Source organism: Phodopus roborovskii, unplaced genomic scaffold (assembly GCF_943737965.1).
Source record: "Phodopus roborovskii unplaced genomic scaffold, PHOROB, whole genome shotgun sequence".
In the NCBI taxonomy this organism is placed as follows: domain Eukaryota; kingdom Metazoa; phylum Chordata; class Mammalia; order Rodentia; family Cricetidae; genus Phodopus; species Phodopus roborovskii.
Window position 1 is genome coordinate 16,737,350 of NW_026126525.1, and position 24,127 is coordinate 16,761,476.

General features: G+C 37.4%; 1 protein-coding gene across 1 annotated transcript in view; it reads left to right on the forward strand.

Annotated features, from left to right (window-relative positions):
• Positions 1 to 24,127, forward strand: part of Tmprss11a (transmembrane serine protease 11A) — a 40,875-nt gene continuing 16,748 nt past the window's right edge. Inside the window, exons 1-4 of the mRNA XM_051198602.1 lie at positions 1 to 14; positions 12,527 to 12,648; positions 14,158 to 14,234; positions 22,873 to 22,940. Coding sequence (XP_051054559.1) covers positions 1 to 14; positions 12,527 to 12,648; positions 14,158 to 14,234; positions 22,873 to 22,940 — 281 coding nt within the window. The remainder of the gene's footprint in view (positions 15 to 12,526; positions 12,649 to 14,157; positions 14,235 to 22,872; positions 22,941 to 24,127) is intronic.

The window sequence follows — 24,127 nt, forward strand, 5'->3', positions numbered from 1 at the left end:
ATGTACCTGCATCGGTAAGTACAGTTTTTATTTCCTTTGGGTCCCTTCTCCTTTGCTGTGCTATATTGTGTCAGTGGGCAGATTCCCCTGTCAGAGCATGACCCGGGAGGAATCCTTAAGGGATTCAAACATCATTTAAGCCTGAGAGATTTCTGGAATTTTTGCAGTGGGCTGGATTATTAATCTTTGTGTTTAAACAGCAGTGTTTTTGTATAAAAATCATCAGCACTATTATTTCATACCGCCAAGTTCAATAGTTAGTAATTAGAACAGCACTGGAAAAATCAATCACACCTTGTCCTGGTTGATTCCGAACCAAGTGTGGGGGTGTTGGTGGTGGTATTAGTGAAGTGATCATTTGTTTTAAAGCAATCCTCACAGCAGCAACCCCAAAGTATTTAGGCCATTCCTTCAGCTTTTCCTCCTGGTACTTGGTGCTGGTTCTTATAGAGGGAGGTGAGGAAGTCATGAGCTTAAGAGGCTCCTGGTCCACTGAGGAGAAACCAGGTTAACAGGACATCAAGATTGGTGATACAGTGTCACATTCAAAGAGCGAAAAGGCTTCTTTGATATAACTATATATTTCAAATAGTGATTTTAACAGCTAGGATGATATTTCATTTTGTTAATATTTATATTTTCACATATGTTGCTTCATTTAAGAGCCTAGCCAGCCTACTGAGGTCCGTAGAGTGGGTATCATTAATACCTACCCTAAGAGTAAACTCTGAAGACATGAAAGTTAGGTTTCTCCAGGCTTTTAGGACTGTCAATGCTAGTATTCCTTAGAGTCCTAAACCATGTATTATACAGTCCTATTCATAAATGAACATATTCACCTTGTTAACTTCTACCTCTCAAGTAGAAGGCACCATCCTGGGAACATCAGACATGAGAATATGATCCTAGACAGCCTGTTAAGTCAGTGAGCTTTACTAGACATCTTGCCCCCATTCCCCAGAATACTTTCTTGGATCAGTGCCTTGGAAAGAAACCATACGGCAACTCTGATCTCTGACCCACTTGAGAGGGTTATCTGTGCTTCACACATCATAGACAACATTACAGTTATCTACTGAACAAATAAAACAGTGAACAAACATGGTCATTTTATGCTAATGTTTTGCTTATTTGTTAAAATTCATTGAATTAGAAAATCCATACCCAATGTTTATAGACATTGTAAAGCAAAATCTTACATTCCCAATCTTTTCTATTAGAATTATCAAGTTTTCTAAGCATAGGCACCAAAATCTTTCTTTTCTAGTGAACAATCATGTACCTACACATTTTCACATTTTGGGGGACATAAGTTACAGAAGTAATATTAGTGCTCAATTGTCACTATTTTAGACATCAGTGACATTTTACTAATAAAGAGACAGTAAGAAACACTGGGTAACAATAGTTGCTTTGAATCAAGTTCAGGGCAACTACCACAAAATGGAAGATTTGTAAGAGATAGCAAATCCTATTAACAGGCACACATAGTGACTGAGGACATGAAGGTGTTTAATAATTGTGATGATAGATATCCTGTCTCACCCACACTTGTTCTAAAGTGTATTCTACTGTTTTGCTCACTATTGCGATTCTTACTTCCTCATTAACAAGAAATGCACTGTGGGAACATACCATTTCATTTTCATGCCTGCTGTTTTTGCTGTCATGAACCTGGATGTCTCCTCCGTGGGGTCTGTCATCTTATCATCGTTCTTAGATTGGTTTTAGTGCAACAAATTGCAAATCACAGAGCTCTCCATTTAGGTTCCCCTATAAGGACTGCCATGTCGGGTGGGGGGCATGGGAGGGATGGATGGATGGATGAAGGAGGGAGGGAGGGACTGAGGAAGGGAGGGAAAGGGAACTGGGATCGATATATAAAATAAGAAAAAAAAATATATATATATACATATATATATATATGAATGGCCATGTTCCTACCCTTTGAAAATCTTTATTGATTGAGGGATTTCACTCACTTTAAAATCTCAATTATTTATTTTATAACAGATAAGCTACAATAAAATACCAAGTGTTTTCTTCATCTGAAACTGGGATCGGCTTCTCATAAGTCCTCTCATCCTCTAGCTCCTTATTATAAACAGTGCTTAATAAAAAGAAAAACTAAATTCATCTCGGCTATCACCTTTAGAGGAAAAGGTAGTTCAAGAAAAGTCTATTACAAATATTCATATGTTAATTGCAATTTTGTTTTGGACAAGTGTTTCTTTAGTTGCTAATTTGTTAAGTCTAGCCCCTGATACAGTCTAAAACTGCCTTCAGAGTTAAAATTACTACCTGGTAAAGCATGAATTGAATATTATATTTTCTATGTTTCCAGAAAAGTCATGGTCTTATAATGTGCTTTCTGTAGCTGTAGCTCATGCAATCCTCACACATCTGTGATTTAGTCCTGTTAGCAGCACAGTTTTATAGGTGGGGGAGGTAACGAGCTCAACTACAAATTACTGACAAGATAAAATAGAACCTGGATGTATCGGCAAAGCCCAAGATTAATGGAAAGGATGTCCTGATTTTCCTCTATTCAACAGTTTCTTAGACTGTAATATTTTGTGTTTTCTAATGCTACATTTTTGTGAAGTATTTACGGTCATGTCACTATCCAGGTATCTGTCTATAGTTAGTGGACTAAAGTGAACATTTGTGTCACTGAGATTTAAAAAGCGACCAGTGCTCTCATTTCCTGATTATATGGAAATATAGAGAATAATACTTTTAATAAAAGAGGAAGACTGAAGATGTATGTATATAATACTTAGGAGGCAAGATTGTAGAAATTTATTATCACAGCAGTACATAATTCTACATCAGATGGCAATTTATTCATACTTATTATAATAAGGATTTTTACTTATTGCCTATTTATTTAAAATGCATCAGTTTGAATCATAGTACTTATTAGATTATTTATTGATTACGATCCTGTAATGTGATGATCTTGTTTACATGAGAAGAAAACATTGCCTCAGATCACTATTACTCCATCTGACACATTAATAAGTATGCCTGAAAATCCTGGGCAGTGGACAGAAATGGACATACTAATGATACATCCAGTAAGAAAAGCTTGAATAATAGTCTAACTTGGGCTTCCACATTTGGTATCAAGGTGGTCTGGCTGCAAATGGGCAGTTTTGAAGATACACAGACAAGGCCTTTCCTTCCTTTAGCTCTGACTTTGCTAGTGAAATGATACAATAAGGCTGGTCTCACCAACCTGTGGCAGCAAGTATATGCAATCATCTATATAAGTACTTCTTAACATTACTAACACTGAAACTCTTTGATACATCTCCTCATGTATGAAATGCTTTTTTTTGTTATTTTAAATGTGTACAGCACTGTATTATTTTTAATCTCACAGGAAGGGGATGAGATGGGGGTTGGTAGGGGGAACAGGGGAGGATGGTAGGGTGCAGGAACTGGGACTGACATCTAAAACAAGCTTGTTTTAAATTTAAATTTAATTTTTTTTATAAAGTTGTACCATGAAGCTGGGTGTGGTGGCATATCCCTATAATGTCTGCACCTAGAGAACTGAGGTAGAATGTGTATGTCCAAGGTTATCCTGGGCAACATAATGAGACTTTATCTCAACAGTTACAGAAAGGGTTGTAACATGGATTTCCTGAACTTAGAGCCTATGCCATATTCATCCTTACTCCCTGCAAACTCAGAATGATCTTTTTTTTTTAATGAATTAAAAGTTTAATTCTGAACCATTTTTGTAACCTTATCTCTTGAAGCATTGTATCACAGCAGTTTACAACAACTTTGGGATAAAAGGCAACTGGTAAACTGTCCAAAACATGGCTCAAATAACACCTCTCATTGATTTACCCTACCACACAATAAAGTTTTTGTTCAAAAACATGAATAGAAACACCTGCTTATTTTAAGCATATTAAAAAGGAAACTAATCAGACCATTTCTGTCTATTTATACAAAAGGCTACAAAATGTTACACATCTCCAGATTATAATTAGCATGATTAAGAATTAGTGTTCTATACCATTATTCAGTCCTTAGAAATCAGAAATCGCTGTAGCAGGTTCACTAGAACATAACACTATGAGACTTAAAACTAACAGTTACTGAAAAAAAAATGCGAGCTACTTCAAAGCAAGCAAAGTCATTACCATTACAGCTATTAAAAACAAAAACAAACACAAAAACAAGAAAGAAAAAAAAAAAAAAACAAGCAAGACTAGGGTTTGATAATGCCATCTTGTGATACATTCCTGTGCATTCCTCACTTCGTGAGTCACTCCCTAAATCCATTGTATTGTTATTCATCCACCCAAAAGGACCAGAACAAAAAGTTTACTTCAACTGTTCCCATTGGAAACTCAGCTTGGTTAGTGTGTCAGGCACTTTCTGAGATACCAGCCCATCCTTGAGCCCTCTCAGCAACTCTACAGGCCAATCACAATGCAAGTTCAGACAATGCAGCTGTACAGAGCGAAAGGCTGCTATTAATTAATGTTGAGAACAGAGAATGTTACTTGTCTTGAGTATAACACTGCATAAGCTGTGCTGCATAAGCTGTGGCAAAAACATCAAAATGAAAAACTTCCACACATGGACATCTCCTTCCAAGGTATGTATCTGTTTTGTGGCAGATTTACAAACAGACCTAAAAACATTCCCATCCCACCAAGTCTTTCTGGAGTTCTGTAGGCAGAGTAAAGTATTTCACCCACACTGGCTTTTATAAGCTGCTTACCTAAAAGTCGATTTACAGATCAGTATCAAACCAGACCAGCAACCCATCCATGAGGTCCTGGGCATGCCCCAGATCCGGCAGCCATCAATCAGGGTGGTGGTCACCCATTCAGCATGATGCTTATAACACAATAAAGTCTCAAGAAGAGGTTGTGGATAACAGATACAAGTAGATGACGGATGTATGACTGGATGGAAAAGTTAATAAATAAAACATTCAATAAATGAAGAATAGAACATATTGCTATGGCTAGTTAGCTTCTTAGAAGTAATTTTTAAGATCTATTTGTGATATAGGATGCTGTGACACAGGCATCTGCATAAGCAGAATTCATTCTTAGTACATGGATGATAATTCCAGCCTGAATCATAACCTCCAACCCAATGTACTCATTATACACTTTAAATAAAGAAGCTGAAAATGTGTCAGGACTAAGTGTGCACATGCATACACATGAACACATGCATATACTACACAGGAACTTTAAATACTACCTATCTTTTGGGGAACATGGAGCATTGTATAATACACTTTGTTTAGCCTGCTTGTTTAATCCTTCATTGTCCTATTAATAGTGCACACATTAAATAATATTCTGATTTTCTTGTGCCAATTGAACCACAGTACAAAGTAATCGTATCGTTGATTACCTTGTACTGAAAATATCCTGGGTACTTTCTAACATCTATTTGTGTAAATGTCTTTGGGGCAATTCCACAATGATTAAAAACCAAAAATGCTCTTGGTACCAAAATTCCTTGAAAATCCTCATAACAAAATGCTCTCTTTGTGAAATGGCTGAGTTCTATAGCATGTAATTACAATAGCAACAAATTGACTAATAATGGCCACATCTTGTAAGTTACTTATTGCATGGAGGATGTCAATTGGGAGAAGGTGTTTTCAGATGCCTATCTCAGTGTCAATCTCTCACAGTTAAGCCCTCTTAAATGCTGGTTTTGGTCCCAGTCTGCATCCCTGGGACCAAGGAAAAGAGTGAGAAGCTGAAGTCTCTCATGAATTCCTAGTTCCCTTCAGTGTTCCCTGAACTCAGCATAGCCTGAACACCATTGTTATTCCCCACAGAAAATGCCCTTTGTTCTCAGTACACAGTAATATTTTGCATAGTTTTCTCCTTGCCTCAACATCATGGCTTCAGCTCTGGGAGACAGATGAGAAAGAAATACAATAAGATAGGTCTCTTGGTTTCTCCTGTTGTTAATGAAGCCTCACACTGGTGAGAACATACCCACAACCACGTCTTCAGTCCCTTCTGAGAAACAGATGTTGATGAAAAGTAGGCAGGGAAATTTTTCATTTCACTAATTTATTAATTTTCAGTATCTAAGATTTAAGTGGTGTGTGATGCACTGTGTCAATGGCCAGCACATGTAGAACACTGGTGGGAAAATGGACATGCTTTCCATTTTTATTCTCTTCATTTGGAATCATTGAGAGCTCAGAAAGGAAGACCTTATTTAACATTCCCTTAATTGTTTTCATTTTCACTACCAAATATATTTGAATATGAGAGGTCTCCCTTCTCACTGCTTGGGAATATGCTTGAGAAGTGTCTCCATGCTGTGCATGACTTATTCACTGCCCTAGTGGTCTTGTAATTTGGGGGAAGATATATGTCTACATCAGCTATCAGGAATTAATCTATGAGCTTTGGAAATTTAAGAGCACCCGCATCACAAGCATAAGGACTTAATTAAAAATCCTTAGAACTCATGAAAAAGAGCTAGCCATGGTCATGTTCACCTGTTCCCCAGCATGGGGGGATGAGGTGGGAGGAGGGTGATTCCTGGGGCTTGCCAGCTGCCTAGCTAGCTCACGCTTCAGTGAAAGGTCTGGACCCAAAGTTATATGACATATAGTAGTAGAGAACACCTAATTCTTCTTCAGGCTTCTGCACCTGTGCGTGAGCACACACGTGCATGCGCGGGCACACACACACAAACACACACACACACAAATTAAAATCTGAAGGTATCATTTGGCAGCATAGAAAGGCGTGTTCATTACATTTCCCTTTTCATACCTCCTCTTAGTCTCCCATCTCTCAAATTATCACTGTCATTATCACAAAAGGCTCTTTGAAGTTGGGGCTGAAGGGAATCATTATTTTTGGAAAGGATATACACACATGTAAGGTCAATAGAAAGGGTGAAGGTCCAAAGCCAAACTCAAATTCAAGACATAAGCACAAGAAAGACTGATAAAGCTTTTGTCCAGTAAAGCAGTCACTACCCCATTTCAGGGAAGCCTTTATCTTCACGCTGCTCAAATCTCACAAATCATCCTTTTGTGCCATTGGGAAATCTCTCTCAACAAGTAAAAACCTGTCTCTTAAAGAACAATTTGCTCTCACAAAAGAAATGTTCTGGTTCATGGAAGCCAAAGACAGACCCTTTGAGAGAGAACACCTAACAGATACCATTACACAACTGAGTATAATGCATCACTTCTAATATTCTATAACTGGTAAAAGAATTAAGGGTAATTGACTATCCCAAAGCAGCTAGTAGAGAAGATTCTGAATATCCCTAGCACAAAAATGATAGACACCTAACAATAGACATGTAGCAGCCTTTAATTGATCACTGCCCATTCTATACATACAATGAAATACCACAACATAGGCCACACACACACACACACACACACACACACACACACACACACACCTACACATCATCAATTAGAAATAGAAATATATGTTTCAAAAAAATGAGGCCCTAATTGCATACTCCAGATACATGAACTGAGTAAATAGTTTCTCCATCAGAGTAAAATACTCTCAGAAATACTAGTAATTCTAATGACAAGAGTGAATACAGGTCACACATGATAATATATTAACCCCATAAAGTACACTTTCCAAATAATGGCTCATGTTTCTATATTTTTATATTAAATGGTAATTCTAAAAGCTATTTAAAAAGTAATCAGTAAATAATTAGATGTCAAAGTCACCACAAAATATTCCTTGCCTTTTCCCATAGTAAGTGGCTGAGGATTTCTTGTAGAGAATGCTCAAAGGGAAACATTTAGGTTCTGTAGGAATTTTCTATCAATGAAAGTTCCCAGGCAACAGAAAGGGGAGAGATGCCTGTGGAAGTCACAAGGGAGATGGAATCCCTGGAACTGGAGTTATGGGTTGGTATGAGCCACCATGTAGATGCTGGGAACTGAACCCAGCTCCTCTGAATGAGCAGTAAGCATTCCAAACCAGGGAGCCATCTCTTCCCAGGTGTTGGTTCCTTAAAATTATATTTGTTACCTTTGATTACTTACTTAAGTAGGCTTGTGGAATGGGAAACTGGGCAACAATCTCTTTTTACATCACATAGCATAACCTGAAGTTCAAAAAAAAAAAGTGGTTTCATGAGAACTTGCAGAGACACAACCAATGTCTAAATGGGCAGTTATACGGCAATCTTACATACACATATTTTGTGCTGGCTACTTTCATGTCAACTTGACACAAGACAGAGTCATCGGAGAGGAGGGAGCCTCATTTGAGAAAATGTCTCAATCAGATTAGGCTATAAGCAAGCCTGAAAAGCATTGTCTTAATTAGTGATTAATGGGGGAAGGTCCTGCCACTTGTAGGTGGTGCCTTCCCTGGACTAGTTGTCTTGAGTTATACAAGAAGCAGGCTGAGCAAGCCATGGGGAGCAAGCCAGTAAACTTGACTCCTTGACTACCACCGTGTCAGCTCCTGCCTCCAGGTTCATGCACAGTCTCAGTTCCTGTCCTGGCTTCCTTCAGTGATGAACAGTGATAAACCCTTTCCTCTCCAATTTGCTTTGGGTCAAGGTGTTTCATCACAGCAATAGTAACCCTAAGACACATTTGTGTACCAGTAACATTTCCCTTCTTAGGGAAAGGAGAATGATAATTCCAAATATGAAATCTCTTGGACATATAGACAAAACAATAAAGGACATAAAGCTGAAGGTGGAGCAACTGGACAGGCTGCAGGGGAAGGTCTTCCTAGAGAAAGGAAGATCCCCATTGGGACACGAAGATCAGCATGTCTTTTTCCTTAAGTCATCTTTGAATTCATACTCAAGAACTGCATACTCTCACTCTCTGTATGTCTTTCAACCTCCAAGATTTAGAAGCAAAGTCACATTACTGAATAAGCACCATATTTCTTTGACAGCATCTTAAAAAAGAAAACAGTCCATGAACACACCCTTCTCAAAACTGAATGAAGGTAATGTATGTGACGAACTGGGTTTCATAGAGATTATAGGTTGTGCAGTTCAGAATAGGGATCATTTGTACTTTCCTGGTCCCCAGAAGAATGCAAAGTGCCAATTATGGCATGATGAGGGATTAGCTTTAGCTCTTTCCTCATTTTAATTTCTAAGAGTTCACTCTGTGTGTCTAAAAACATCACTGGAATAAAGCATTCCCTCCTGTTCTTTTTATTCAATACCTATTTTATAATTCCCTTCTCATGGAACAATTTTCCCCTACCAGTCTTACATGGTGCACCTATTCATTCTCACTAACGTGTAATATTTTTAGTTGTAGTGGGACAAAATCCCAAGATTACTCCCAACCACCCCACACCCTTTCTTGTACATGTGCCTTCTCCAGGAGAAGGAATATGAATCAAATGCCTATCTAGACGCTGTGAGGAATTTTACAGATGTAATGATGTCCCTAGAACATTGACTTGAAAGAATGGGATATTGTCTTTAGAGGTCTAATCCATTGATATCTTAAGAAAAGACTAGGTTTTATTTTTACCTCAGTTCAGCCTCAGGAAATTGAGCTGATACTCTAGTGAACTTGGAAATGGGTCAAAACCCATAGGCTATGAAATCAGCCCCAACCAGAACCTCAATCTCAGTAATAAAAGTCCATGAACACTGGGTTGTTCAGGGTCAAATGATCAGCCCTGAAACATACACATAACATTATACAGTTTGAACTTCTTCTGTTTAAGATATATGCATACACCTATACATATATGCATGTAATAATAGTTAGTGAAAAAAAGATTGACCAGGAATTTACAGGAAGGTTGGGAAGGGTATATGGGAGGATTTGGAGGAAGGGAAGGGAGAAATGTAATTAAAATGTGACCTCCAAAGTGAGAATAAAAACATAAGAGTATTCAAGTTGAGAGAGAGAGAGAGGGAGAGGGAGAGAATGGAATGAGCCCAGCCATACCACAGAGCACTGGGTATTGCTTTGAGCTGCTAATTTGGAGCTAATTAGTTACTTGGGGATAGAAAATGGATACACCTGAGTTTGTTTTGACAGCATTAGCATATCTGGTAAGGGAAACAATGTCTAACAAAATGGTGCACCCATTTACTGACAGGCTAGACTCCAAACAGCTTTACTAAGTGTTTCTTTGCTAATCTGAAGTGATCTTAAGCATATGACTAATGGAGCCTGTGCAGAAAGGGAAGGAAATGGTTTGCATTTAATTTTTGCATCCATAAAAAGTTGGTCTGAAGTGAAGCATTTATTCACATAGGATTAAATAGCAGTAGTGTTAACTTGGGGCTTTGCAGCTTGTCTTAATCAAAGCTATACGGGGCCTGTAGTCCCCAAAGCTTCTATAAAACATATAACAATTTATTTATTACCCACGGGTGTGTGAATGTGAGTGTGAATGCACAAGGAGGCCAGAGATACTAGATTTCTGTGGGGCTGGAATTACAGGCATTTATGATCTTCCAGACATGGGTGCTGGGCACTGAATTTGGGTCCTTTGCAAACACTTTTAACCACTCAATCATCTCCAACCTCCCACAAAATGTAACTAACACTTTAATGAAAGTTTTTGCTCTGGTTTGTTGGTACCCATATGTTCACAGCTTCTCTGTGGGATTTGAAGATACAACTCATATGGCACTTCAGCAGCCAACAGTGAAACTGAGCCACTCTTTCCCAATTGTGAGCCTGTGTCACAGTCTGTAAATACCTGAGTAGTAGGGGTGTGATTTTTCACAACTGCCTTCCTCTGTCTGTTCTGTTCAGAAGAGCTGTTTTATGACAAGGAAATAGATAGATTTGGAAGCTTGCATGTATTCTTAGGTTAAACCTTTCTTCCTTTGAATAACTTTTGTTTGGCACACTAACAAGAGTCAATGAAGAGGCCCCACTGAGGCAAAACATATTCTCTTGAAGCTGACCTGAAGTCCCATTTTTTTTGGTCATTGAACTTTTTCAAGGCAGCCATAGAGAAGCTGCCTAATGTATGAGTGAATAGATGAACACATAAACTATAAGAACACATAAGAATCCTAAATGTAGCTAACTGATAGTCTGCCACCAGGAATTTCTAGAAGTCAAACGACCTTAGTTTGAGAAATCGACAATTTCTGTTATGGGAGAGAAATCACTTGATCTCTCTGAACATAGGTATCTTCTTTCAGAGTGTGGCTAAATTATACTAAAACATCTCTAGGGTTTTTCTTTCACCCTGAATGTAAGCATCAAGCCATTTAAAAGGTGAAATAGTTTCTTATCTGGTGGGTGGAACATCTGCTTGCTATTACAATTGAGTGTAGTAGATTACATTAGTCAGAGAACATAGAGCATTTCTTCAGCTAACCTTTCATCCAAAACTGTGACAATTTTTTCTACTCCTAGTTTAATGAAATATGAAGCACATATTATCACATGGAAAATATTTGTGTCAAATGAATTTAACCCAAATTTAATGAAGATTTTAGAGTGTAAATTCTAGTTGAAAGGAGAAGCACACTGATTGATACTACAAGGAAGCATCAGACATGAATAGAAGGCAAAACTGTCTAAAGACTGTTAGTTTGATCTCTTCAAGTCAATGACACCCAAACTTCAAGCAAGCATGGCTGGTTTTGACTAAAAGAGACTTAAAAGTAATAGTTCCCATGTAATCTGCATAGATCTATATAAAATAGGATTCTATCCTGGCCAGTGTAAAACAATAGTAAATGCTTTGAAGATAAAAAGTAACCTAAAGATAGACTGGCCATTAGAAGATATTAGAGTGATATTAATGCTAGGAGAGCTAATGTGAAATTGAAAATACCCTGTTAATAGTAATGATTTTATAAAAGGACATAATACTTTAATTCACATTATTAATGCAGGGTTAAAAATGAGTGAATGACAAGAATGTCATGGAAAGCATTATAAAATTAATACATTTATTTATACTTTTCCAATTTTCCATGTTTAAAATTTCACACTAGTTAAAAGGTGAATGAAAGAGTATATCTGGTTAGTTTATGAAGCTTAGGGGCTGGAGAGATGATTTAAAGGTTAAGAACACTGGCAACTCTTCCAGAGGGTCCAGATTCAATTCCCAGCACTCAAATAGCAGCTCATAACTATCTGTAATTCCAGTTCCAGGGAATCAGACTCCCTCACGGTCAAACATACAGGCCAAACACAAATGCATCTAAAAATAAATAAATAGTGAAACTTAGATAGACTGATACATAAAAGAGCCCTGGAGGGTGAGCGGTGGGGGTTTGCAAGCATACGTAGAACATTGGAACCTCTGCTGAGAACAGTTTGGTATTACATCGGTACCACCAAATAGCATTAGATGCAGGAACCAGAGCAAGAACGTGATTCCTAAGTCTAATATTTTCAATAGTTCCTCGCAGACACAAGATAACCTTGACCAAAATTGAAAATAATACACTATTGCTGTTAAGGGTGTATAGCAGCGTGAATTTATCCAAGCACAACTGGAAAACCTGCAACGACTCCCATGAGAGAGTAACATGGTCTTCCTTTGTTCAGAGCAAGAGCATGTAGCACCCACAGCAGAGATCCGAAGCCGTGGACAATCGCCTTTCTTACAGTACTTGCCCTGATGATGGCAGCAGTGACTATTGGACTTCTGGCTCATGTCTTGGTCTCTGGTAGGAAGAATTGGTAATTTCATTTTCCCACATAGGACCTCATGATTTACATATCTGTAAATGAGATTCATACTTTTACCTGGGACTGTCTCCGCTCAGAATATTTTAATGATTATTCTGTCATTTCAGCAACAAATTATTATTGTACCACTATTAATGTGAATACTTTTATGGTTGTTTATGATTCTCACTTGCTGAGGTACAATGTTTTTTAGAATCTAAAAATAATAATGAAAATAGTCATTTTTCTGTGGGCTATCGACAGTCAGATGAAACAAGTCTTACTATTTATTGCACATCAGGATGAAAAACTATGATGTATGAGCTATCAAAATTGGTTCTTTCACTTTTGGCTATACTTCTCTGCCCAGAAGAATCTCTAGGGGGAATAAAAACACATATCTAGAGAATTTTAAAATCTCAGATAAACTATGACTCAATGTTATCACTCTTAAAAAATTATTCTTCCCCAAACTGTTTGTGTTTATTGTCTAACATGTTATATTAATGCAAGTAGTGCATTTTAAAATTCTCTCTGTACTTTATCTTTCTTTGCTAAGTAAGCCATTTATACTTTGTCAAATCTCCACAATGACACACTCACATGATGAATGAGTGTGATAAAAATTGAGTATCTCAATTACTTGAATGGTTTTATCTGGTGTCATCTTTAAAGACTTGGTGAAAGTGACACCTCTTCTTTTAGGAGAGGAAAATGACTTTCTACCATATTCTAAATCTCATACTGACACCCACATAGTAGCTTATATGAATGACAAAAGGTGCATCCTTGAGTTAGTTCATTTGATTTTACAAAAGCATCTTCAACTATGAAAGTACTGTTTGACAACATGCTCTGATCTATTTCTTTTCATCCCTGACAACCAGACAATGAGCTGATTGACACCTCTGTTACAAACTGTTTTCACTTTCAATCTCTGACAGTGTTTCTCCTTGTAATTTCCCTCACTGTACTTGGGTCTTTCACCACAAGTAAAAGTGGACAAGAATGTTCACTTACCTGTACTCATGGATGGTTTATACTTCAACAAAGACCACAAAAACAGCAATGAACATCCAAGCTTTAGGGCTGCACTGTAAGATTGAAACATTCAAAAAGGCCACCTACTAGTTGTATGACAAACATCAAGGTATTTAATGCTACTGTGTCTTACTTTCCTTCTTTATAAGATGGAAGTGATGCCAAATTCAAGAAAATGGAATTATGATCAAATGATACACGTGATGCCATGATAGAAGAGCTTTATGCACATAGCAAAGATTCAACAGATATCAGCTACTACTATTAACATAAAACTTTGTTTATTTACTTTATCTTTATTAAATTCAAGTAGAAAGAAGCTTGGTGATATAGTTAAGACTTTATTACAGGCCCGTTATATTTAGGTCTTAGAGTCTGAAGTCTGTCTACATCATGTATTTTTCTACTTTTCATTAATGTCACAGGCCAGAACATGGAATATTATCAAGGGACCTTTGCAATTTCAGATATTCAAGTCGTTAGCAATTCAGGACAAAAGAGTTCAAATCAATTCAAGAACTTACAGGAAATGAATGAAAATTTGGTAAGTCAGATAAATTTATCTTATCATAGAATATGCCAACAATTTTGTAAGCCACTTATTTTATTTCCAAAATCATAATTTTCAGACCACCCCCATCAGCATCATCTTGTAACTTTATAGCCCTCCACCTCAGACATACTTATCCTATATTTCCATGGGATGTATAGGAAGATTTGGGTGAGGGAATATGCTTGTACAATAAATTGGGGCTCAGACTCTAATATCTACTTTAAAAATAAGGGATTGCATGCTAAGGTACTAGCCTACTGTTTCTCCAGTTTCTTTGGGTTTCCCTGATAGAAATAATCTAACTATACTGGAACTAATTTTTGATGACAACATACTTTCTTTTGAGACAGCAGTACACAGTTTTTAAAACAAATATAGGAAGATAATAAAAATATCAATTTTGCCCTGTAAATGTGTTATTAAAGGCAATAAGCCCAGATTTAATATGTAATATTTATAGTTAATGCTAACAGTTTTGTTAAAGCTAGTGTCTAGTAGGTCCTTCAAAAGGGAAATGCCTATTTGGATTTTATAAAGTTGCATTATGAATGTCCATAAACCCTCACTTAAAAACAGCTTAACTTGTCTGAAGAAAACACAGAAGTCCCAAAGGGTGATAAATAATTATATTTGTAATATGTGAAATTATTAATTTTATACATAATGAAATATATATGAAATTATTGTATTTCATATTTTAGTCAAGCTTTATTCCTTAAAACATTTTCTTTCTCAAATCCACTGTCATTTTTTCATGTTACCATATTCCTGAGTGTAACATGCTCAACTATATCATGGTTGCAGTAATATTATACATCATGCTTCTGTAAGGATGGAAAAATTTAGCCTAACTCTCTACTGACCCCAGGAGTAGGCAAAAGGTCACATTCTTGACTGTTTACGACAGGGCTGTTTACAACAGCACCTGTGAGTGAGTGAACACAGGAAATGAGCCTTGTCACCTCACCCAGAAGCCTGCGCAAAAGCAGACTTCCTGGGCTAAGCGCAGGCTTGGATAGTTCAAATTAATTGGTCCGCACTGGATGCTATGAGATGATTGGTTTATCATGTGCTGGCTTTGTTGTAATCCAAAAAGCTGTCTAAAACCTGTACCCAGAGTTCCCAGTCCTCTCTACCCCCACGTGGAGTGTGGCTATGGATCCCAGTGCACTGGAATATAAAAGACCTCATTCTTTTGCATCAAGACCGCTTCTCGTGTGTGATTTGGGGGTCCACCTTTCCTGAGTTGGGGAGTGAGGGTCCACACCCTCTGTGGGTCTTTCACTTCTAATGTATATTCTCAATTAATATTGCATCCTCATGTACCAACATATAATTTATGTTTACAGATTGATGTATGTTCTCCCATCCTTTTATATCCATAGTATCTTGGGCAACAACATTTGCAATAGATTCTTGAGGAATCCAGGAATGAGAAATGAGAATGAGGCAAGTGTGTGTGTGTGTGTGTGTGTGTGTGTGTGTGTGTGTGTACCCCAATGTCTCTCAATTCACCTAACTAAAGTGACTCTATAAAACTTTCTCCCATGTGTGTTACTTGAAAAAATTAATTCTTTGAATGATAAAAATAATATTACTTATTGTGAAACTTAAAACTTGTGTTACTTAGTCCAGATACAGTATTGTTGCTATTATATAAATGCATAACAATTAATAAACTCTACCTTTAGTGAATTAAATAGATAGGATTGTAACAAATCTTAAAATAAATGAGCAGCATATGAACTCACAGAGACCAAACTCATGCACAGGACCTGCATGGGTCTGCACTGGGTCCCCTGAATCTACATTATGACTTTCAATTTAGCATTTTTTAAAATATTTTTTTAATTTAAAATAGAAACAAGCTTGTTTTAGATGTGAATCCCAGTTCACTCACCCTCCCTTCCTCCCTTGTCTCCCCCACCAACTCCCATCCCATCCCCTTTCTGCTCCACAGAGAGAGTGAAGCCTTCCATGGGGAGTCTTCAATGTCTGTCATATCATTTGGAGCAGGGCCTAGGCTCTCCCCATTGTGTCTAGGCTGAGGGAGTATCCCTCTATGTGGAATGGGCTCCCAATGTTCATTCATATACTAGGGATAAATACTGATCCAATACCAGAGGTCCCATAGACTGTACAGACCTCCTAACTGGTCGTTCCTATGCTGGTTTCCCAGCCATCAGACTAGAGTCCATGAGCTCCCCCTTGTTCAGATCAGCAGTTTCTGTAGGTTTCTTCAGCCTGGTCTTGATCCCTTTGTTCACCACTCCTCCCTCTCTGCAACTGGATTCCAGGAGTTTGGTTCAGTGTTTAGCTGTGGGTGTCTGCTTCTGCTTCTGTTAGCTACTAGATAAAGGATCTAGGATGGCATATAAGTTGATCATCAATCTCATTATCGAGGAAGGTCATTTAAGGTAGCCTTTGCACTATTGCTTAGATTGTTAGTTGGGGTCGTCCTTGTAGATCTCTACATATTTCCCTAGTGCCAGATTTCTCTTTAAATCTATAATGGCTCCCTCTATTGTGGCTTCTCTTTTCTGCTCTCCTCTATTCTTTCCCTGACTCAATCTTCCTGCTCCCTCATGTCTACCTCCCTTCTCCCCTCCTCTTCTCCCTTTCTCTTTCTCCTAACTCCCTCTTCCCTCCCCTCATGATCCCAATTTGTTCGGGACATCTTGTTTGTTTCCCCTTCTCCGAGGGACCATGTCTCTCTCTCTCTCTTTCTTAGGGTCCTCCTTGTTTCCTACCTTTTCTGCTGGTGTGGATTTTAGGATGGTAATCCTTTGCTCTATGTCTAAAATCCATATATGAGTGAATACATACCATGTTTGTCCTTTTGTGACTGGGTTACCTCACTCAGGATGTTTTTTTCTAGTTACATCCATTTGTCTGAGAATTTCAAGATTCCATTGTTTTTTGTTTTTTGTTTTTGTTTTTTCCTACTGAGTAGTACTCCATTGTTTACATGTACCACATTTTCTCCAACCATTCTTCAGTTGAGGGCATTCAGGTTACTTCCAGGTTCTAGCTATTACAAGTGATGTTGCTATGAACATAGTTGAACAGATGTCCTTGTTGTATGAATGTGCATCTTTTGGATATATGCCTAAGAGTGGAAATACTGGGTCTTGAGATTCCCATGTTCCCGAGGAGCCACCATACTGATTCAGTTTAGCGTTTTTATGAGAGTCCTGAGTGTGCAAATGAATGGGTCTCTGATTAGTGGGTGTTCTCTTGGTTTCTTTACCTTCTGTTAGTTAGTTCTGTCCAATTACAATGATTTAGTTTTGCTATATCTCATTTTATTGCCTTTTATTATTTAAAATTTTAAATTAAAAATAGCAAACTTTGGACATACGAATGTAAAAAATCTGAGATTGAAAGTGTATTTTCGAAGGTCATTGATGGGTGAGTTTCTAGGCATATAAATTGAGTTAAATGATTATAATGTATTATTCTCAAGGGCATATTCAGAGCCTTTTGTGGTTTTCACTATATATTTAGAGAATAGGGGCTATGGAACCACGTGGCCTCCTACATATGTAATGTCTTTTATCCTCATGAAATTCTTCACCATTCTGTTTTGTAAGTATATTTTGTATTGTCTGTAATAATTTTGTCAAACTGCATTTTTATCAACTTTTATTTAAATTAAAAATATCATATTTTACATAACAATCCCAGATCCCTGTCCCTCCCTTTCTCCCATTTCCCTCACCAACCTTCATCCCACCCCCTATCCACTCCTCATGGAGGGTGAAGCCTCCCATGTGGAATCATCAAAATCTGGCATATCACCTATGTCATTTGCTTATTTAAATAAATATACAAATATGAAGAAGTGTAAATTGTATAAGAAAAGCCTGAATAGTAGGTTTGAAGAAGAAACTAACTCTAGAGAAAAGTCTAGAGACCTACAAGGATGAGCCCAACTAACAATCTGAGCAACAGTGGAGGGCTACCTTAATTGCCCATCTCTCATAATGAGATTGATAACTAACTTATACTCCATCACTAGAGCCTTCATCTAGTAGCTGACAGAAACAGAAGCAGACACCCACAGCTAAACACTGAGCCAAACTCCTGGAATCCAGTTGCAGAGAGGGAGAGTGGTGAACAAACAGTCAAGACCAGGCTAAAGAAATCTATAGAAACTGCTGACCTGAACAAGGGGGAGCTCATGGACTCTAGTCTGATAGCTGGGAAACCAGCATAGGACTGACCCAGACCCCCTGAATGTTAGGAGGTCTGTACAGTCTATGGGGCCTCTGGTAGTGGATCAATATTTATCTCTAGCATATGAATGAACATTGGGAGCCCATTCCACATAGAGGGATACTCCATCAGCCTAGACATGTCTAAAGGATGTGAGGATAGGGCTACTTCTGTCACTTCTCTTCATGGATGAGTTTCAGCAATATTGGGGCATGAACTCAATTTACTTTTCCATCACCATTTCCCTTCAAATCAGTAAAGCCAAAACTATGAGGCAGAGCAAGGTCTGCAACTCGTCTTTCTTGGTGATCTAATTAATTAGTGTCCACATAGGAGAAAGAAGAATCTGGTTTTACTCATCAGGGTTTAGCAACTATTAAGAGGAGTGGCTCAGGATGAGACATGAACCCTTCCAGGAAGTCCTCTAAAGCAAACTTTGTAGGGGATGGGGAGAGCACCTGCATCATTTAAATAAGAGTGAGATAATACAAAGCTTTCCCCATCCATAGGGATCCTCTTTGATCTCCCTTACCTTTGACATTCTCTTACACTTATTGTCCTTTTTACATACAATTTAATCCTTAATTATATCATGTCCTGCTTGCTGTTCAACTCCCTGTGTATTACTCACATCTCCCCCAAGATATTGCAACAATTTAAGAAGACAGATCATATTTCCTTTTCTGAAAGACCGATGTGCCAAGAAAAGCAATAAGCTTAGTGACCATTTTATGTATTAAGAAAAGCTTAGGTTGCTTAGTTGGTTGTTTCTGAAAACTAGTTCAATAGATAGTGTTTAAAAACCAGTTCCCTACCTAATGTCACATATGAAAGTATTCACCAGATGAACTAAAGACCTAATACTAGATATAAAATTACAAGGTTAGTAGAAGAAAATACAATTAAACATTTTTATGATTGACAAAGAAGAAATGACTATCAAAGAACTTTCAAAACAGTTACAAGACTAATAAAATTGATATGATTGCATATATTTATTTCATCATCAACACAAATAAAAGAAAAAAGGGTGTGATGTTTATAACACATAGTACCTGGAAATTATATACAACTTATAAAAAATATAAGTGAACAACAAAAATAAAAACATGAGCAAAAATAATGTGCAGAGAATTTGTAAATAGAAAAAACTCCAAAAGAAATGAGCCACAAATTTATATATGATTTGAAAAATTAAAATTAAGTCATGCATGAGGTAAGACCTTTACTAGTGTGTGAAATTAAGCCTAATGCCCAAGAATTCTGCTTCCAGAAATACTTATATATATTATTGCAGAATTATTTTAAGATGTGTTATATTTGTTTAAGCTGGGGAACATCTGTTTGATGTTGAAAAGATGTGTTGCATTCTTTTATGTTGCATTTGTTTAACTCTGTGAATATGTGTTACATTGCCTGTCTAAAACATCTGACTTGCCTAATAAAGAGCTAAATGGTCATTAGCAAGGCAGAAGAAAAATGGGCAGGGCAGGCTGGCAGAGAGAATAAGTAGAAGAAATCTGGGAGAAAAGATCAAAGAGCAAGAAAAGAAGGGCCAGCCAGACATAGAATAAGAAGGAAAGAAAAGATATACAGAAGTAGAGAAAGGTAAAAGTCCAGAGGCAAAAGGTAGATAGGAAAATTTAAGAAAAGCTGGTTAAGAAATAAACCAAGCTAAGGCTGGACATTTGTAAAAGAATAAGCCTCTGTGTATTTATTTGGGATTTGGGTTGTGTGCCTACCAAAGAGTCAACAAGTAAAAAACAATCAACAACAAGCATTTCTTACAATAATTGGCAGAAACAAAGGTTAGATATGGCAGACTTAAACCATTATGCAGAAGTTAATGGTAATCAATACAATAGACAATTAGTAACGTGGGTAGTTCTTTCAAAATGATTTACACAAAAAGAGGATGGAACAACGATTTATAACAAAAAAGGTAAGCTTAAGTATAGTTACAGAAAACAAAATGAAGTTTTGTGAGCAGCCTTGAGCAAGTGGGACCTCACAGATCCCAGACTGACAGCTGGAGAACCAGCATAGAATCAAACTAGGCCCCCTGAACATGGGTTTCTGTTGGGGGGCCTGAACAATCTTTGGGGCCTCTAGAAGTGGACCCAGTATTTATTCCTAGTGCACAAATGGACTTTGGGAGCCCATTCCCTCTGGAGGGATACTCTCTCAGCATAGACACAGGGGGGAAGGCCTAGTAGGAAGTGATTTAGCTTAAGGATGAAGGATAAACTAAACCCCAAAGTTGACTCCCTGAGGGAGATTCCCCCAAGAGTAACTGGAATTCAGAGAAGCAAGACTACCAGAAATCAGATGGACTCAATAGGTCAAAGGCCAAGTACTCAGGATGACAGAGGCCAGCGCTGCAAGGTACTTGTGTATGGAGGACTGAGGAGGCAGACTAGTAGCAGACTGGGAGGTCACTGAATGTCTGATGATGTGAACAAGGCTTCAAGTTGCACTCGGTTCCCTGTTTTTACTGACTTTATCCTTGTAGCAACAGTAACTTTAAGTAAGCTTTACTAAAACTAAACATATTTTTAAAACAATCTCATATAAAGGTTTTTGAAGAGATGGTTGAGAGGTGAAGAAATTTAACTGCTCTTCCAGAGGGTATGGGTTCAGTTCCCAACCATCACATCTGATGGCTCACAGCTGTCTGAGATTCCATCTGTCGGATATCTGATGCCCTCTTCTGGTCTCTGCAGGCACTATGGACATACCTGTACAACCAAAATGAATAAATATTTGTTATATGTATATCCCATCATGCTTTCTATGGTACCATTATTATAATTAGGACAAAATCGTCGTTTTTCCTGGCATTCTTTGGCTCCTGTAATTCTCAGGATGTCAATTAAAGTTAATTGGAAATATGAGCTTGTCTTAAATCTTCTGAATTTGGCAATGTGAACCCAGAAATATCCTCATGTGGAAACAGATTTCTGCAAAAGAGGAAGCCAATTAGGAAGGATCTAACAGAAAAAGGCCTTGACATGTGCAAACAGCTACTTCAGGAATGATTGGGAACAAGCTCAATGGCTGGGCGTATCTGTTTCAGTTGTCAGCCTCTCCCTAACTTTTTCATTAAACACTCAACTAACCTTAGATTGCCCTCTTAGAATTTTAACCCAGTGCAACTGACAGCATTCCAAAGTCACCAAGCAAAAACTAAGTAGTAAGGGTTAAAGTAAGCTATGAAAACCCTGGTTCATAATGATGCAACTGTGAATTATTAATAATGGTAAAGAAACCATAACTCGATCCACCATTCCTAAATCATCTTTCCTTCATTTATATGTCTTTTTCTTTTAAAAGTAAGAGCTCCATCTCCCACCCTTGAACTTAGCATTTAGAACGTTGTTTTCTTTCTCTTCAAGCATCTGGTTCTCTGCAGCTGGAGCTACAGTGTGGACATTCAGAAGACACTGTCACCATAGAAATCAAACATAGCCATGACAGACCACAGCTTAGCAGACTTGAAACTGCATATGTATCTGTCAAAAAATGCTATTCTTCTTCTTCCTTAGTGGTGTAGATGAGGACCACCACTTCTACTTGATATTTCAGCATCAACTTACAATATTCCTTTCTGGTTGGTCTTAGAGTCTACAGTGAATTTAAAAAAATCTGTTTCTCCACAACCCCCAATACATCCCATACGTCACAACTGAAGATGTACAGAGCAAGTGGCCACCTAGTGAACATACATAAATGAAAGGCAACATGTTTTTACTTTTTCATTATGTATTTCTGTGTGAAAAAGTCTCCATGATATTTCCCTTAAATGTGAATTATTTTACTTGTAAGAATTTTTTTTTACAGAATTAATCTAAAATATACAACCCCTAGATTTACTACAAACTTAGAAGTTGTTTTGCTTTTAATTTTGGAAATTCTACATAAGTAAAAACTCCGCAGTTTGAAATTATAGGGAGGTTGGTAGCAGGATGGGCCCCTACAGCATGCTTGTTTATGTATTTTAGAATCTCTCTCTCTCTCTTTTTAGTGTAAGAGCTGAAGGTTTGGGGGATATTCTGAATTTTCCTCCTTTCCTTCAAGCATTTTGCAATGAGATTCTTTTATATATAGCCAAATTTGGAAATAATAAAAAATGTGGTTCATTTAAAAACTACAGCAGTGCTGGTACAATACACAGAAAGACTTTGACAAAAGGCCTTCACTGTAAGAGCCATTCACATATGCCTTTTGGGTAAGAGCTATGTCTGTTTACATACTTTTATAGAATAATAAATTATTGAATTACTGAAAAAAACACTAACTCAAATAATTGTATTGCTATTGTGAAAATTATATTTCTTTAACACTTAATCTGAGAAATAGTCTCATATAAACCATCCTACTAACATACTGTTTTTCTTTTTTTAAATGACAGGTAGATGAAAGATTTGTAGATTCGGCCTTGAACAAGCACTACATCAAAAACCACATAGTCAGACATATGTATGTATATTTGGGCAAGGGTGTAATTGTGAACCTGGAGGGACAGAGGGCAAAGGATACCAGTCTCCCCACATAACTTGAGTCTCTAGGCCTTTTACTGGGGAACTTCATAAATATTGTCATTAAAATAGTCTCAAGGTACAGAGCTAAACCCATTCTGAGATGTCTGGAGAAAGATGGTGATATGCTAAATGTTTCCTCAAGAGATAGCTACAGCTGTCAGAACTGGCATTCAAACCCTACCCACTGGCTGCAAGGCCTGGAATACACCCCTAATCCACAGCATAGGTAACCCCAGGCCATGTTTTTGCATCCACAGAAATCCTATAGTTCTGATAGATATGGTGCTTCAAAAATGTCAAAAAGGCAAAGTTCACTACAAAATGGGAGTATAAGTTTTAGCAGTAACAAAGACCTAGTGATAGATGGCATGTCCAAACCAAAGTACAATTGTGTTGTAATAGAAGCTCCCTTTTGTTTGGGTGAGGAGAGAAGACTCATATCAGTGGCTTAAATTACTCAGTGGTTTAAACTCTGTTATTGTAAAAATCACACAGCAGGATGGGCACAAAACCAGGAGTTTGCATGACTCAACTCAAAGAGAAAAAAAAGATACTCAAACAAAAATGCAATTATGAAACCCACTACTTTGAACAGTAAACATTTACTGAAAAAGCTCAATAAAAGAAACCAAGAGGTTTAGCTGAATTTACTTGAAGGGATGAGAGGTGAATGGTTTTCTTATCGGTAGACAACACAAGACCGAACACTTTCTAAAGATCTTTGCTTCTGATAACACATGACTTCCACTGGGAGTTTTTAAAGATTGACTTTTGTTTTGTACCAATTGGTGTTTTTTGTTGGTCTATATATATATGTGCCCTTGGAGGCCAGAAAAGAATAATGGGTGGATTTAAACCACCATGTAGTTCTGAGAGATGAGAACTACACTGATCACAAAAGCCTGAGAACACCAAAATTTTATTTTTCTGATGGCTTTTGACTTTTTGTGTTTGAGTCTTACCTCAATACAGTAACTTGTCTTTAAGTTACAAAATGTTAAAAAACAAACAAACAAATAAACAACAACAACAAAAAACCTCGAAGAGGGAACATGAGAAATACATTTAAGTCAGAGAGTAGCATGTAGAGGAGTATGAATGATGAGAGTGGATTACCTGGTCCTT